Source organism: Volvox carteri (genome assembly GCF_000143455.1).
Source record: "Volvox carteri f. nagariensis unplaced genomic scaffold VOLCAscaffold_42, whole genome shotgun sequence".
Taxonomy (NCBI): Eukaryota; Viridiplantae; Chlorophyta; class Chlorophyceae; order Chlamydomonadales; family Volvocaceae; genus Volvox; species Volvox carteri.
Window position 1 is genome coordinate 897,953 of NW_003307585.1, and position 17,075 is coordinate 915,027.

Here is a 17,075-nt window from a genome sequence, read left to right on the forward strand (position 1 = left end):
GGCGCCTCGCCGCATTCGTTGTTGTCGAGCTGATTGGGTGACAGCTTGCGCTTATGCTGATCACAACCGCCATGGAAGGCAGGGGTAATGGCGCCCGTGTCATCGGTCGCCGCTGGCAGCCACACCATTGCCGATGCATTACCGACAACAGCACCGCCGTCCCAAACGCCTTTATCAGGAAAAAATTCAGGCTTATCTTGCTGTTTTGGTGTTTGTTCGGCGTTCAAGTCGTTGCCTTTTGCGTGTATGGCTATGTAAGGACCGGTCATACATTCTGCTATGCCGCGTTGACTCACGGGCTTGACCTTCTTACGGCCCCTCATATCTATTCTATGATCGATAATACTAAGTTCTGCACACTACGGAGCAATCTGGCAGCAATGGACGTTTTTGGCTGGAGGAATGAAAAAGTACGGATCAGCCTCAATTCATTCCTTTTTTCCAAAGGCCAAAATGGCCTCTTTATTCCTTAAAAGGAATTAAAAGGAATATATTACTTAAAAAAACACTGCTCCTCTCCTCCCTCTCCCCCTCCTCTCCCCCTCCTCTCCCCCTCCTCTCCCTCCTCTCCCCCTCCTCTCCCTCCTCTCCCTGTAAACGATTTGCTCATTAATCTTGCAGATGCACTTCCCGATTTCAAGGTCCAACTCCGTACACATCTCTTCTTGCAGTTCTCAAGTACAACGTTCTGTAATTTATTACTAGCTCTTCTTTCCTTATTTGTCTTATTTGCATGCCGCTTCACGTTGCCCTTTCTTTGGACGTCACACCCCATATGTCTGATCGATTTGCGTCATGTGAACTTTTGTAACCGACTTATGTTCGGCTATTACTTCACACTGCACATCTTCCTGGCTTCCGCATTTTTAATTTTTCATTTTACCGTGTTTCCTCTCTTATTCAATAACACCGCGCTTCGGCCCCGGCCGCAGCGCCTTTCCTGTTACGACATTCTTGCCGGGTTGCGCAAAGAGTAGTTGTGCCTCATGCTCGTCCATTTTTCATCCAATCTAGGTTCTGCCAACATGGGTTGAAAATAGGGCAATTTGAGCCAAAACACTTTTGTATTCCTTTCAATGTGATCAAGTATGGCCAGCTAAGATTTTAAATTAATTAAATACTGCACCGGGATAGTTGTACTTCAGGGGGATCATACAATTCATCTCAAAGGAGCAGAGCGGGTTCAGCTCATCACATAAATGGTCAGGAAGTAATTAAGAATAGTTTCATACATACACAGGTGGTTGCTAAATGGGCAAAGAACGGCGGCACACGACGCCAAACACGGGCAGACCACTGTTTAGGGCTCCTGAAGTGAATAACCGTCATGTGGTAAATCACCACCCGCTGGCATAGAAAAGGTGAAATTGAACGTTAACACTTTAGAGCCTAGGTATTTTTATTACGCGTGAAGGCCTGGCATGCATAGCGGAATAGCCCCGCTCAGCAGCATTGTTGGAGCGGTTGGCTGGGGGCCCAAACATTTGCCACCGTAAGCCCATTTCGCTTTGAAGACGTTGAGAGCTCACGGCAAGGCTGTTAGCCAGAACAACCCAACATTTGATCGCAAAAGCCTGCAGATAGTAATGGAGAAACTAGGCTAGATTCAATCTTCTCAACATCTCAAGGAGCCAGGAATAAATGAGAAGGGAAGATAAAACAAACGTCGAACCCAGCTTAATTAATTAATTGGCAGCGGCTGTGTGGAATTGCAGGCCATTAGATTGCAACCGACATTGATTCTAACCGCTATAAGGTGGTTACCGTACATCGTCTTATGAGTAAGTAACAGTGTAACACCCACTAGTCACAGCGTGCGCCAACCGGCGATCCCAATTCCTACACTTCATATTAAACGTATGCTGGGGGAGGTCTGATGTTGCACATTGTCTGAACGATACAACTGTACAGTTTCATGCGCCTTAACTCATAAACATTTTTCCTTGTGCAAGCGGAAGGGTCACCAATATTTGCACAGAAACTAGCGGGAACACAGGTGCTTGGCAGTTAATACGCGGCGCACTTCCAGACAGCAATGGAATTTGATTTTGAAGAGAGCCTTAATGGTGTGTTTGCAAGATCTTAATGTCAGGAACAGCATAGGGAAGGTATAGGAACACCTGAGACTGATTCCTTCAGACGTTGATTTTTGTGTGCTGGGTCAATGGTTACCGACAGGAGGACCTCAGTCAGATATCGCACATGCGAATCAATTTTTAGTGCAGCAACAAGATCGTGGACAAGGTCAGTCTTGGCGGCTTCAATCTTGCAGGTTCCTTCCTTTATCGCTCTTTGCTTTGATGCCTTCTGACTGTCCTCTTTTCAACCCTGCGGCCTAGGGTTTCACGATGTGGGCGCGGAACCGTTGGCCGGTCCCATCGACCCGGCGGGGCGCGCCTTCGATCAACAGCAACCACACCATCACCAACAGCAGCAACAGCAGCAACAACAACAACAACAACAACAACAGCATGACCAGCAAACGCAACAACAAGCACAGCAGCAACAACAACAGTTTGTGGGGCCGAGCATCCAGGCATTGCGAGAGGCACGCGACTCTGGAGGCCAGGTGTACATCGCGAACCTTACCTGGTGGACCACTGACTTGGAGGTGGAGAGCGTCTGCACCTCCTTCGGCCCAGTCAACGGTCTGCAGTTCGTAGAGGACCGGGCGACTGGCCGCTCCAGGGGAGCTGTGCTTGTGGAATTCACCGACCCCGAGGCGGCGGCGCGTTGCAAGGAGCAGCTGTCAGGGTAAGCCCCGGGAGAAGCAACGCAGTCGGAGAGGGAACTGCTGCAGAGCAGTTGAGCCACAGTGAGCCCAGAGACGGCTGTTGACGAGTCCAGTAATGGAAACGGAATTGGTTATATTTGGAAGTGAGGAGAAAAGTCGTTGAGTGCCCGGGCGGGGCACATAAGAAGTTAGGCCATGACAGTAAGGCTGGATTCTGAATTGGTGGGTGCATGGAGAAGGAAAGCAAATTGCTTGGGAGCTGGCGGGTAGGTAGAAAACACACACTGGATGTCTGTGACTGTAACGGTGGTGGGATCTTTGTTGGTTTAGGGGTTTACATGGGGGGGGGGGCTGAGAGCAGCGGAGCAGCAACGACCTGCAACTGCTTGTGGCTCACTGCACTGCTTCACAACCTGCACTGAGCACTGGGGGAATTGGGCTGGCTCAGGGTTTATTTGGACAAACATACGATCGAACAAAGAACCCCTGCTCGCGGAAGAGCCGCATCTTTTAGCCGCGTGCATGACTCGGGTCGTACAACCGTCGTCGATAATCCACATTTTAAAGCCGAAATTTCACACATTTTTCACCCGAGCGCTGGGCCCATCCTGATTTCGTTGCGGCATTGCACACACACGCACACACACACACGCACACGCACACACACACACACACACACACACACACACACACACACACACCGCGGTTGTACGGTGCCGCAGGAAGCCAATCAACGGTCGGCCGTGCGTCGTCACGTTTGCTGGAAGGGGCGGCGGCGGCGGTGGAAAGGGGGTTCCATCCCATCGCACGGGGGGCCCCACCCCGCCTCCCCCTGGCGGCCATTTCTCCGCAGGTGGCGGGCTTTGGGGAGACGGCCGCGGCGGGCGCGGCGGGGGGTACGGCGGCCGAGGTGTGCGTGGCGGCCGCGGCGGCCGTGGCGTCGGCGACCGAATCGGCGGGGGATTCGTCGGCGCCGCAGCTCAGGGCCAAATGCCGCCGGATCTGCCGCCACAGCTCGCCATGCCGCCGCTGGGCCCTATGGGCGGCATGGGGCCACACGGCAATAACCTCTTCGGCGCCATGGCCGCGGCGGCGGCTGGCGGGCCGCTGGCGCTGTTGCCAGGGTTGTTATCCGGAGGGGTCGGTGCCATGGGCGGGGTTGGGCCTATGGGCGGCGTACCTGGCCCGATGGGAGGAATGGCAGGCGGCCATCACGGCATGGGCGGCCCCGTGGGCCCCCACGGACATGCCATGGGCCCCTCGGGCGGGCACTTCATGCCAGGTAGGTGGGTGGGTGGGTAGGTAGGCGGGTGGGTGGGTAAGTAGGTAGGTAGGTAGGTAGGTGGGTAGGTAGGTGTGGATCCTATAGGTGAGACCTCGTGTCCCTCCCTAGAATACGTATCAGGGCTCTGTGTTCCGTCTGCCGTTGCCGTAATACGTTCCGGAGCGACTCGGCGACTGGCCTGGCACTTTGGGATGGTGGGCAAGTACCATCCCATATCTCTTATTGCCATATCGAACGACCTCGCTGCTCGCAAATTCAGTACTCATGCATTAGTGTGTCGGCCATGCTGCGCGTCCATCGATGTGGCTGGACTTGGTTGTTTACCCGTTGGCGCGGCCCCATGGCACCCCCCCTCCCGTACGCACCCACCCTCCCGTTTCGGAGATGATCACCTTTTCCGAAGGGAAAGTTGAGAAGGTCCTCTTACCACCAGCTCGGCCTTGGCTTTTGCTGCGTTCATTGATCCCGTCCTTGCGCCTGCACTCGCCTGCCTGGCGGTTTCCTTGGCCTGCTGTTCCCCTGTCTGTAGATCTGTAGATCTGTAATGTAACACGGCTGTGCAAGGGTTGTGGCGGAGGACGCCGCGGGGGCGGGAAGCAAGGCGACGAGGGGCAGCTGCCCGGGCAGTACAAGCCTTGGCCGTAAGATGATCAGCGAGCGTGGGCTGGTGGGTTTGGTGCCCATATCCCTTCAGTCAGATGGCTTTGGATATGGTTCTTCAAAGATGTGGTAACAACGGCGGCGGTCGACAACGGCGACGGTTTCTTTTTTATTGTCCTCTCACTCCATCAGGACGATAGGCCGGGCCGGGGTACTCGCACGGAGCGGACAATAGCTGCAGCGCGCTGACAGGCTGCTGAATTATTGTTGGTGCTTTGAAGATACATCGTCGAACGTTACGTCGGGAGGAGACACACGGGAAGGGGTGAGCGACGCACTGAGGGGGTGGGGTGGGGTACATCTCGGACGATCTCGATTTTGAACTGTGTCCATAGAAAGGCGACGTTTCGGCCTTTCCTGATATGTGGGGAGAAAGTATAGCATATCTGGATGAGGACCGGCCTAAGGGGGGGGGGGGGTGTGGCGGGGGACATGGCGCCGGAGGGCGTAAGATACACAGGAGGTGCCCTGGCGATGAAGCAACGACGACGACGACGATGCGACATGGGCATAGGTCTGTATGTGTGCGTGGAGTTGCATAGGTTGTTTGCTGGTGGCCGCATTATATTGGATTTCTTTCGCACATGTGGCGAAATGTACAAAGAAAAAACGAGGGAAGGCCGATCATAGCCACTGGATGGCCGCACCCAAGAACCAGGCAGGGCTGCACAGGAGGAAGATTCCCGGTCAAGGTTCCTTTTAAGATGATGCATTAAAAGTTTCTTGATGCTAAATACCTGGGATAAACGTTCATGGTGTTCAAATTTATGTACAATTACGAGCCACAGCTGTGGCCTGCAGGCCAAACATGATGTGTCCCATAGCACCATATAGGGGATATAGGGGGCGGAATAGGGCGGCCCCCCTGCCCTAACTATCCGCCGACCCTTTGCGCCTAAGGCCTCCTCCCTCTCCTCCTCCTGACAGCAGAATCACCGCCCCCATCAGTCTATCGCAGCATATATCCACCAACACACATCCATACACACCAAGCAAGAAGGCCAAGGCCAGAAGGCCTCTTCACCCCAACCTAGAAAAAGCGACACCACAACAAGGCCTAACAAGCTGAGCAGCAGCGAACTGTTACACTTGAACTGTTATATCCAAACTCGCGGCGCATGGCCACCATATATCATAATTTGGAGATAACTCCAATATACATGATAGAAGGGGGGTGGCACCTGCTGTGCGGGCCATCACTACCTACCGGCAGTAGCAGTAGCGGTAGCGGTAGAACGCGCTTGCCCCGCTACGCGCCTGTCCGCAGCAGCTGAATAAGCTGCACACGGAAATGCACGGCATCCGTCCTTAAGCTTAAGCGCGCGAAGGACAAAAGGCAAGGGCCGCACATACACACTCAAAAAGCAAAGCACCCCACCTGAAGCGAGAGATGAGAGACGGACTGAGGAGCAAAGCACAGGGCCGTGCGGATGATTTCAGCGCGCGCGCGCGCCCTTTTGCTCTCTGTTGTCGGGCTCTGAGAAAGTTGTGGACCGTTACAACCGTCCTAACCGACATAACCACTCCCCCTCTGCCTAGCACATCCTCCTCATCCCATCTCAAGTCCTACCACTCGGTCGATGATCACAACGAAGAAGTTGTTCGCATTCTCTCGAGTCATGCGTGGCGGCTGGACGTACTTCTTCATCGGCATATACCCATACCGGGCTCCGACAACCAGCCTCCTGGGGGCCCGATCGCCCGTTGACGATGCAGCTCATGACGGCGCGACGGTACTTTGGGGCCGCGTCGGAAGTCTTACCCGCAACTTATCCTCACGTCCTATGTTTATTTACCCCGTTTCACACCCCCTTTTGACCAGTCGGTTCTTTGCATGTTGCCCCTGATTTTCACCTTTCTCTTTCACACACACACAAGCACACGCAGATTTCCTGTGGCCATAAGAGCCTTCGCTGCCACTGCACCGGTTATATGGCCGCAGCCTTGGTTCGCAGCCTTTGGGCTCTCTAGACACCACAAGCCGCCGCTGCTGACGCGCGGAAGCATGCAGGCAATACATACATACATACATACATACATACATGTCACCACATGTACATACATACATACACGCTAACCAGCCGCATGACCTTTACGACAAGTGCCTCAGCGAACGGACAGCGCAGCGTGCCATGTGTGTTTCGCAAAGTCATGGGGTGGGCGCCTTCCCATGCGGGACCCCACGATAGGCAAGTAGCGGCCAAATGGCCAAAATAGGCAACAAGGCAGACACATGGTCTATGTGTGTATGTAGGTATGTAAGTATGTAGGTTTCTCCGGCTGTGCTTTTACATCTTACTGTTGCAGCTGCACGTAGGATGCCGGGATAATGCCCACCCTGGAGGGGTCGGAAACCAGGCGGGCCGTGTACCAGCCATCCGCCTCGGGCCCCAGAACCTCCAACTCCTCCCCGGCCGCTACCGACAGCTCGCCCGGCATCTCCGCCACAAACTCGTACATGGCCGTACCCCGGCCGCCGCCGCCGCCGCCATCCGCTGGAACCCCCGGCGCTGCGTCCTGTTGGCCGCTGGCGGACCAGACGTTCCCAACAACGTCCGCAGCCGCCGCATCTGGCGTCGTGACGTACGATGTCGTACCGGCCTCTCCGTACGGTATTGACGGGTAGTAGCCTGCGGGTGCGGGTGCGGCTTCACCGGCCTGAGGCAGCGATGGCGATGCAGCGGCGCCAGCGGTACTGATGGTGGCGGCTGCAGCGGCGGCGGCGGCGCCGCCGCCGCTGCTTCTGTTGTCTTCGACGCCGTCGGAACCTGTTCGACGATCTGTGCTCTGCTGTTGCTGCCTGGCCGCCGCTGCCGCGTTTTTGACCTCCGCGAGCACCGCACCGAAGTCGTCGAAACCTGCAGCGGGCGTGTGTGATTCTTGATTGAGTGAAGCGGGGGGCGCAGCGGCCCCTCGTAACTCGCACACCCCCATCCAAAAGAGAAAATAATAAACACAAACTCCCCCTTTTTCCTTCATCCCCTGGGGAAAAGGGAGGCGAATCGCGTTTCGCGTCCGGCGGCGCGAAGTGCTCTGAGTGGAAACATATCCACCAGCTGCCTGGGCCAGAACAGTGTAGGACCGATCACATCACCATTCGCGACTTTTAGTGCACAAATTATATTTAAGAGCAAAAAACCTGAACCATTATATATTTATGTTATATATATATATATTCATGTCCTATGCACAGCACATGACCGCGGCGGAAAACATTAAATCCGTAATAAAAACATGAAATCCGTCATAAAAGTATTATCATCAGAAACAGGACAAACCTCAGACTCCTGACTGCTCAAGAAGCGCATAGCCAGCGGCGCCAATTCGGGACACCCATTCGAGGAGGAATCATGAAGAGGATGAGAAAGAAACACGCAATCGATTTAGAGTCTACCCGGGCGCTTCCCAGCTTTCGTGTGTGCCGTACTCCAACGGAACCAACCAACTAACTGCCTGGCGAGCTACACCACGCGTTATTACCTCCAAAGCCCTTCTTCTTCTTGCCGCCGCCGCCGCGCTCCGCTGTCGCCGAGCTGCCGCCATCATCGCCGTACATGCCTCCCCCGCCGTACGCGCCATTGCCGTACGCTCCTGTGCCGTACTGGTCAGCGCCGTATTGCGATCCATAATCCCCATAGTACGAACCGTAAGCGCCATCGCCATTACCGGAGTCGTACTCAGGGTTGTCGTACCGGAAGGTGTAGTAGTCCACTGCGGATGCGCCGGCGGTGGCGCCGCCAGACTCCTGTTGACCGCCGCCGCCGCCGCCGCCGCCGTAGCTGTAGCCGTATCCTGATGTGGCAGTGGCCTCGCCACTCTGCCGCCGGGCTACGGAACCGGAGGCCCCCCACCCCAAAAAAAAAGACAAATTACGGAAAAGCAACATCAGCGGGTTGTCGCGGGTTCTGTAACAGAAGACAACAACAACGAGAGAATGATAAACTGCCATAACTGTGCGACTGCAGGTGGACGAACCGTCTTTTTTGTTTCGGCACGCCAGTCGTCGTACGTAAAAGCGTAGCTAATCAAAAGTCAACAAGTCATGTTTTACCACCACCACCACCACCGCAATCCCCACGTGCCCACTTCCTCCTGCCGGCCTTATCCAGGGACTTCACCCCTTCTGGTCCTGGACCCTCCTTCCTCCCTCTTTCTCTCTCTCCAACCCTCGTCGCCCCTTCGCAACGCTTACCCGCGAAAGACGACTGAGCGCTCAACGCCCCCGCCGCCGCCGATCCAACAGATGCCTGCGATGCCAACGACGTCGGCAATGCATGCCCGCGGCCGCGGCCGCCGCCGCCGCCGCCGCCAGCGCCGCCGTCGCCCCCTTGCTGCTCGTCCGACAGCTGGACGTACGACGCTGGTACTACGCCCTGCTGGCCACCTGCCGTCAGCACCTCGTACCATTCGCCGAGGTCGTGTACGACACGTACAGACTCGCCCGCTGTCACTGATACCTGTACGGCGACGCATGTTGGGTGTGTCGAGGGCAGATATGGGAAGCGCAGGACGAGGAGAGGAGAGAAGGGACGCAGACGTGGTATAGCGCCGCCGCCACCGCCGCCACAAGACAACAAACCGCCTGCCGAACGGCCGAACGGCCGAGCTGGGGCACACACACCCCCTTGTTCCACTCTACCGGCTGTCCTTTCTGTATGCGTGCACTATTCGGCCACATGCTACATTCCGTGAAAACGGGACGCAAGGTTTGTAAAGAGAAGATGGCATTTGGGAGATAGAACGTGGATGGCGCGTCATGTATGTATGTATGTGTGTTGGGGGGAAAAGACGAACCACGAGCGAGTGAAGCCCGTGTTGTGACGTGTGTTGAGGGGAGGGGAAAGACCGCAGGAAAGAGGCCCCGGACGCGCCACACAAACACACCACTCGCACAGAGAGAGAACCCGAAGAAACCCCCGGGGCTTCCTCCCCTCCCTCCCCCTTTCCGCCGACTACATATACAAATACATAGGCGTACGGGAGAGCGATTATGGCTACAGCAGAAGAATCAAAGAGAGGCCATTGTGTCGACAATCAACCAATGGATGGGAGGGGATCCGACGCGATGATTCACTAACCCCCTAGGGACGGGATGTGAGGGAGGTTGCGCTCACATGCTTATCCCCTTTCCGCCTCCTTCCCCCCTCCTTTTCCCCCCCTTCCCCCCTCCTCCTGCTGCTGCTCTCCTCTACCCCTCCCCCCGTACCTCGCCCTCCGTCTCCGCCTGGAAGGAGTACAGCACCACTCCAGGACGCGCCTCCGCAACTGAATGATGATGGCAGTCGTGAGAATACACATCCCCGAGGGCAAGAAGATAAAGAAGATAAAGAAGATAAAGAAGGAAAAGAAGGAAAAGAAGGAAAAGAAGGAAAAGCGTACACGCGTACACATACACACATACACGCATACACATATACACGCGTTTACTGGGTGTTGGATTTATACCTTTAAACTAAAAAAAACCACATAGGCGCAGGGGCTGATTGAGTCCTGTCTACCCGCCTTGTCTACATCCACCTCTACAGGCACCCATTTCCACCCCCAAAAAAATACACCTCCCCCCCCCGGCCACGTAATCCCCCCCCAAGCTCCTCTTCTGAAGATTTCCCCGGAGTCATCAAACCGCCGGAGACGCCGCCGGCCCCGGCCCCCTTCTTGGGAACCTCCCCCCCCGTCCATCTCACCCGCCGCCGCGTCGTCGGCTCCGTCGTACGCTCCGGACTGTTCTGCGCCCCAATTGAGCTCCACCGCCGCCGCCGCCTTCTGTCCCGTAAAGTCGTACCTAGTTGGATTTTGGATCCACATTTCGGTTCGTTTAAACATTTAATCTTGGAGAGTTGGAGGAATGGGTTGCGGGTTGTAATCTTGGCTTTGCACTTTGGCAGATGAACTTTTACTTTACAAGAGGTAAAGAGATGTAAAGATGTGAAGAGTAGCCGCACTCACACAAACAAAGACACGACGGGCGGCACTCGTACGGCGGCTCGTAGTACGGCGGCGGTCCCCGCAGGGGGGTTATCGCGTAACGGGCAAAACAGTGGAGAGGGGGTACCTAAGGAAGCATGGGGACATGGCGACAGTGCATTACGCTACACTACACTACACTACACTACACTACACTACACTACACTCACATATTTGTCCAGAGGCTTTTATGAGGCTTGCATAACTTCCCCTTCAGAGTGACAAGGATACACACAGACTCACGGTGGTGTGTGAAGATACATGGACGAATACCCAGCCCCGTCCCGTGCCGGGTTTGGCCCCTGAACCCCCCCCCAACTCCACCTCCCTTACAAACCTCCCCCCCCACCTCCCCCATCGCGCCTAACCTTGCCAGGGGGTCTCGTTGCTGGCCGTACTGGTCCCGGTCCTCCTGCTGCTGCTGCTGCTGCTGCTGCTGAGCCGCGTTGTTGTAGTAATCCCCATAGTCGTACTGTTCCGCTGCACTGTAGTCGTACTGGTACGGCTGTCCGTACTCGTCATAATACTGCTGGTCGCCGTACTGCTGCTCTTGCTGTTGCTGTGCCTCGGCAGCGGCGGCTTGGCGGGCGTCCTCTTCGGCATCCTCCTTGTCGTCTGGAGGAAGGGGGAAAGGGGGAAGAAGGAATCGGGAAAAAACACACGACACGGTCACACGCACGGTACAAATGACATAACCCACCACCAGATTGAAGGACGCACTATAAAGGGATCGCGGGGGGTGGTAGAGGGGAGGCGGAGGGGTGTTTGGGGGGGTTTTCCAAAGGGTAAGAAGAAGAAGAACCCCAAAGTCTTATTTTTCCATACAAACACACACACACCCTACCCCCCACCTACCCACCTACCCCCCACCTGCCTCAACCTCTGCACCCCCTACACACACAAAACGCCAGCTGCCGTACTTACTCGGGAATAGCAGCCTCCTGCTCCGCGGGCCCAACGGCAGAAATAACTCCCGAGGTACGGCACATATCGTACAACTGATGGCCCCCAGCAGCCACTCATGGCGCCGACGCAGGGACTCCAGTGCCGCCTCAGGCCAGCCATGAGCACGGGTGCCGTACTGGCTGACATGGCGCTCTAGAACCAGCTCGCCTGGAAAAGAGGCGCGTGTTTGTGCGTATGTGCAAGTGCGCGCGTGACGAGGGGTGAGAGGGCGGGAGGAGGGTGGGGTACCCTGGGTATGTGTATACGCATGCATGCGTTCAAAATACATAATACACATAACGTATTACAAATGATGTGCAGACATATATATACTAGGGTTTGGCACTACTGGTAATGCGCGACCATTGCCCCCGGGAGATCCCGGGATCGATACCCATTAGGGTCAAAAGTCCTTCCGATGGTGGAAGGCATTGCGCCCCTAGTTGATGGACGGTGGTGACCTGGGATAAAGTTAACCTGCGAGCCGACCAGGAATGGAGTTGGCCCGCTGTCGACCCGGCAGATTCCGTTGGATGCTGGTGGTGGGTGCGGAACCTGAGCGATCCACTGAGAAGTTGACTAGGGTGACTGGATGAGGGTGCCCCGAAATACCGGGGAAGGCAGGGTTTCGCAGGGTAGCTGCCACGGGCGAAGATACACCCCCCTGTTTCACACATCATATATACATATATACACATGGGGGTTGGTTTCGGAGGGCAGGCAGAGTCCGTAGAGCATGCAACAGGGAAACAACACCACATTCAAAAAAAGACGGTGCCGGATTTACTTAGTAATGTAGCATCAAGGACAAGGGGCGGAAGGAGTGAATATCAATGCAAAAAACCACTTCATTTTTTAAATCGGATTATCGATTTTCTTGTAGCTTGCGAGGAAAACCAAGGACGTCTCTCTCCGCGGCTGTTCCTTCCAGCAGGTTTGTGTTGCCGTACCATGTCAGTGCGTCCTGCACCTCCCCGCCTGCCCCGCTATGTTGATGATGATCACCTCCGGTTGGAGCATACTATGCAAATGAAGGCTCAGCAGAATGCAGAGATAGCCAGATGCAAGAACTTTCGAAATGTAACAGCACCTAGGCAGGTAGGACTGTACTGCACGGAAATCGGTCAGGGGTTCGCCCGCTCCTAGCATGGTCATCCAGATGCAAGAACTTCTGCCAACGGCATGGGAGGGAGGGAAGACGAACCACGAACGAGTGAAGCTGATGGGGGGAGAGGGGGGAAGAGGAGGGGGGGAAAAGACGTATCCCCCAACCCCAACCCCAACCCCAACCCCAATCCCATTCACCCGCACCATCCTCTCCACCTCCCACCGCTCACCCGCATACATGGCATCCAGCACCTCCAGCGCAGGGCCTACCACGGGCGCTAGCCCAAGCGGATCAACCACTGCCGCTGCCGTACCGCCGCCGCCGCCACTGACGCCGCCGATCCTGCCCGCCGCCGCCGATAACAGGCTGTAGCACTGGATTCTGTACGGCTCCCCTGATCGTACGGATAGCTTTGCCAGGGCCTGGGCGGCGGCCACCCGAACGACGTTCGCACCTGCGGGAGTTTCCCGAGGCCGAGGGGAGGGGGGGGGGGAGGGAGGTGTCGGTGGGAGGACGATACACATATATACATACGTACATACATGCAGAGATGTAACACAATGGCACGCAGCTACACTCTCTGCATTTCGGTATCTTCCTTCACCCCAAAAGCATTATTACTTCAAAAAATCCATCCATCCATCCGTCCATCCATTCAACCGGCAACCGGCCCACTGAGACACACCCGTCAGCATCCCCCGATTGAGATGTGCCATCGTCATCGCCAGTAAGGGACTATGCGACACCGCCGCCTCTGCCATACGTGCTACAGCCGCCTCCGGGCCCCAGCAGCCGCCTTTGGCGGCGGCGCCGCCAACCAGCGACGACGTGTCGCCGCCGCCACCGCCGCCACCGGCGCTGCCCCAACGCCCGTCGGCAAGGCGGTGCTGTTGTGGCGCCGCCGGCGGCGGTGGCGGCGGAGCCGTCGCCGTCGCCATCACTGGTCCTTCCGCTGCTACTGTTGCCGCCTCCGGCGGCATCGCCGCCGCCGCGGCGGCGGCATCCGCTGCGGGTCCCATCTTGGTCTCCCAGGACTTCCAGGCGTACTCCCCTGCAATGCTGTTGACGTGCTCGCCAAGCCAGCAGGCCGCCATCGCCTGCGGCAGCGGCGGTGGAGACGGCAGCGGCGGCGGTGGAAGGGGGGAAAAGGGGGAAAAAGGGTTGGGGCTGGGGTCAGTTGCAACTGGAAAGTGGTGAAGCGGCGGCCGAGGGGCGACGGGGAGGGTGAAGGGGAGAGAGGGACGAGGAGACGGGAGTCCCGACATACAGCCTTCATTCGCTAAATACATGCTCCAACCTGGCAGAAGTTTTACCCCTTCCGGGCCCCCCCAAAAACACTCATATACCCTCTAGCCACGCATTTCCCCCCCCCCCACACACACACACCTCACCCACCACCGAGCCACCACCCCGAGCACCTGCCTAACCGCCAAGTCACCTCCCCATCCCCATCCCCATCCCCCCCCAACCCCAAGAAGCCGCTATCACCCTCCACACCCCACCTTGAGGTGGTAAAAGGCCATTTCTGCCTGCGCCGCAATGGACTTGACCTCCACCGCCGCTGAGGCGGGTGGCTGGCACAGCGGTGGCAGGGGGGCGGATAGCAGCTGCAGAGCGGCACGCGCGGCTAGCGGCCTGCGGGGGCCCCATGGTGTGTTGGGGGGAATAAAAATAATAATGACGAAGGATAATAATATTAATCGTAATAATAATATTATTATTAACAATAGTAATAACAATAGTTTATAACAATAACAGTAACAATTATAACAACAATAATAAGAATAATATCAACGGTGATGGTGATGGCGATGATGCGACGGAGGCCCAGGTAGGGTGGAGGAGGGCAGGTTTTGGTAGTAGTAGTAGTAGTGGTGGTGGTGGTGGTGGTGGTGATACACGAGGGGAAGGAGAAATTCGCTAAGGGCCAACGGGCCACACAACGAGAGCCCGGATATTACAAATCCATTTCCCCATCCCCCCGTACCCTACCTCCCACCCACCTACCAAGCCACTTAGTCAGCCACCTACCAGCCCCACTGCAAATGGCACACAGGGCCACACACCGAAAATCCAATACCCAATACCTCCCCTCCACCCCACCCCCCACCCCCACCCCCACCCACCCGGGTGCCAGGTCCCACAACGTCTGAAGGGCTTCACGCGGCATGCCGCTGGGAGAGCCCGCCGCCAGCGCACCCGCCAGCTCCAGAACCAGCTCCGCTGGCATCCCTGCCGTACAGCGCAGCCGCCGCGCCAGCACCCCCAGCATCTCCGCCAGCAGCCAGGACGGCCAGGGGTCGGCGAAGGTGTAGCGGGCGATGGGGGCCGCGGTAAATCCACCTGCGGAAACGAATGTACGGAGTTTGGGTTTTTATATTTTGGGTTTTGGGTTTTCCGGTTGTTGGCGGTTGTTTTGGGGGCCTGAATTGGGTTGGGTTGGGTTGGGTTGGGTTGCGTTGGGATTGGGGAGGGGAAGGGAGAAGAGGGTGAAAACACACACGAAAGCAGGTCATGCTCTAAGAACAACTTCCGAAAGGCAACTTCCAGTGCCAAGCAACCATCACCCCCTTTAGCTCCCCCTTCAACCCCCCTTCCCAACAAGCCCAAACCCAATTCCCATTCCCGCCGTCCTCATGCCCTCCCACGGCCGGGCCCCCACCGTGAGACGCCGCGCGCAGCATAAGGCCCGGAGACACTGTTGGTGGCTGGTCAATGCCCTGGCTCCAAATAAGTGCCTGGAAAGCGCGGGGGGAGGGGGAAAGACGAACCACGAACGAGTGAAGCTGCTGCCAAGGAAAGCGCGGGGAGGGTGGAGGGAGGGGAAGACGAGCCACAAACGAGTGACGCTGATGCCAAGGATAGACTGACACGCCGGAAGTGGGGAAGCAATGACTAACTAACCAGTCGCGACGTGTGAAGGAGGAGTCGAACGAGGGGGAAGGGGGGGGGCGGGGGTGTAAACACACACGCCGGAGAGGCGCCTTAGTGTAGATTGGAAAAAAAGATTGGCCTCCAGCCAAACTACCCACTGCATGCACCCCTAACGCGCAACATTCGCAAATAGAACACAGCTACACATACATACATACATACATACATACATACATACATACATACATACATACATACATGCGCTCACGCGTCCCGCACACGCACCCAGCGCCACGGACTTACGGACCCGCTCACCTCCAGCGCCGCCGCTCGTTCGCACCCGCTCACGTTATCATCCCCCGCCAGCATCAACAAGAACCCCTGCAAGCTCCGCATCCACCGCCGTACACCCTCCGGCTCGGCCTCGTGTCCGTGTCCGCCGCTCAGCGAATGGAACCAGGCACGGCTCTCCGCCAACACCGCCGCCGCACGCGCCGCACCACACACCAAGGACTGGGAACGCGACTGCAAGCAGCGGAGCAGGCGGCGTGCGATGCGGCCAAAGATGCCGGAGTCGGCGGCGGCGGCAGCGGCCGCGGCGGCGCCGCCAGCTGCCGCATCCGTCACTGGCGGTTGCTCCAGTGCTTGCGTCATGACGAGATGCCAGGAGGCTCCTAGGATTTTGGATTGAGAGGACTCCGCCTCCACCTCCACCGGGCTGGATGCTACTGAGATCCTGCGGGGCGGGGGGGGGGCCGGGGGAAAAGACGAACCACACACGAGCGGGGGGGGAGTGGCAGGCGGCGTTGGCGGTGGGCTTGCAGGGGCTGTGCTAGTGCGTATATATATATATATATATACGTATATATTATGTGTGTGTATGTATGTACGTATGTGTGTATGTGCGTATGTATGTGCGTATGTATGTATGCATGTATGCATGTATATATGTACACACGTGTGTAGGTGTGTGTTGTTTAGGAACTGTTTGCATGTATGTATGCATGCGACAGAGGGACTTCAAATGCAAGTTTAAGTGAAAAAAAGAAACCAACTGCCGACGCATCCAAGGCACCAGCCATTTCAACCCCAACCCCAACCCCCCTCCCCCTCCCCCTCACATAAAAGCAACATAACCCAAACCCCCCACACAGTGGCGGGCCTGCCAGCCCTACCGGGTTCCGGCCCCGGGTGCCCTCATGGCTGCAGCGGTGGTGGCGCGAGGGTAAGGCGCCCCGAACATGGCCCGAATGGCCTCCAGCGCCACGCGCTCTGAGGGGTCCGCCACCGCCAGCAGCACCAGCGCCTGCCAGAACACCGCACCGCGCTCCGAAACATCGCCTGTGGAGAGGTTTCATCATATCCACTTGTGGTTTATTTAACTTATATAACACATATATAAAATCAACATAAATGGAACCTTCGATGGACAGAACCCAAAGTTAATTAAGAGAGTCTATATGCTTGGTGCTTGGGGGAAAGGGTACGAAGTAGCCGTGGGTGAT

At 56.6% G+C, this 17,075-nt stretch overlaps 2 protein-coding genes across 2 annotated transcripts in view; one reads left to right on the forward strand and one right to left on the reverse strand.

The window, feature by feature from the left end:
* Nucleotides 1-2,560: 2,560 nt before the first annotated feature.
* VOLCADRAFT_64777 (uncharacterized protein) lies at nt 2,561-2,758 on the forward strand (the record flags this gene model as incomplete). The annotated part of the gene is made up of 1 exon (XM_002954331.1): nt 2,561-2,758. A coding segment is annotated over one exon (198 nt), but the record flags the coding sequence as incomplete, so codon positions are not given.
* Nucleotides 2,759-6,719: 3,961 nt separating this feature from the next.
* Nucleotides 6,720-17,075, reverse strand: part of VOLCADRAFT_121307 (uncharacterized protein) — a gene marked incomplete at its 5' end in the record, with an annotated part of 14,692 nt that continues 4,336 nt past the window's right edge. Inside the window, 14 exons of the mRNA XM_002954405.1 lie at nt 6,720-7,282; nt 7,334-7,537; nt 8,160-8,390; nt 8,872-9,136; nt 9,886-9,936; nt 10,993-11,258; nt 11,514-11,756; nt 12,926-13,150; nt 13,382-13,793; nt 14,199-14,331; nt 14,823-15,039; nt 15,359-15,434; nt 15,886-16,306; nt 16,746-16,911. Of these exons, the coding sequence (XP_002954451.1) occupies nt 6,975-7,282; nt 7,334-7,537; nt 8,160-8,390; nt 8,872-9,136; nt 9,886-9,936; nt 10,993-11,258; nt 11,514-11,756; nt 12,926-13,150; nt 13,382-13,793; nt 14,199-14,331; nt 14,823-15,039; nt 15,359-15,434; nt 15,886-16,306; nt 16,746-16,911 (3,218 nt within the window). The 3' untranslated portion in view covers nt 6,720-6,974. The remainder of the gene's footprint in view (nt 7,283-7,333; nt 7,538-8,159; nt 8,391-8,871; nt 9,137-9,885; nt 9,937-10,992; nt 11,259-11,513; nt 11,757-12,925; nt 13,151-13,381; nt 13,794-14,198; nt 14,332-14,822; nt 15,040-15,358; nt 15,435-15,885; nt 16,307-16,745; nt 16,912-17,075) is intronic.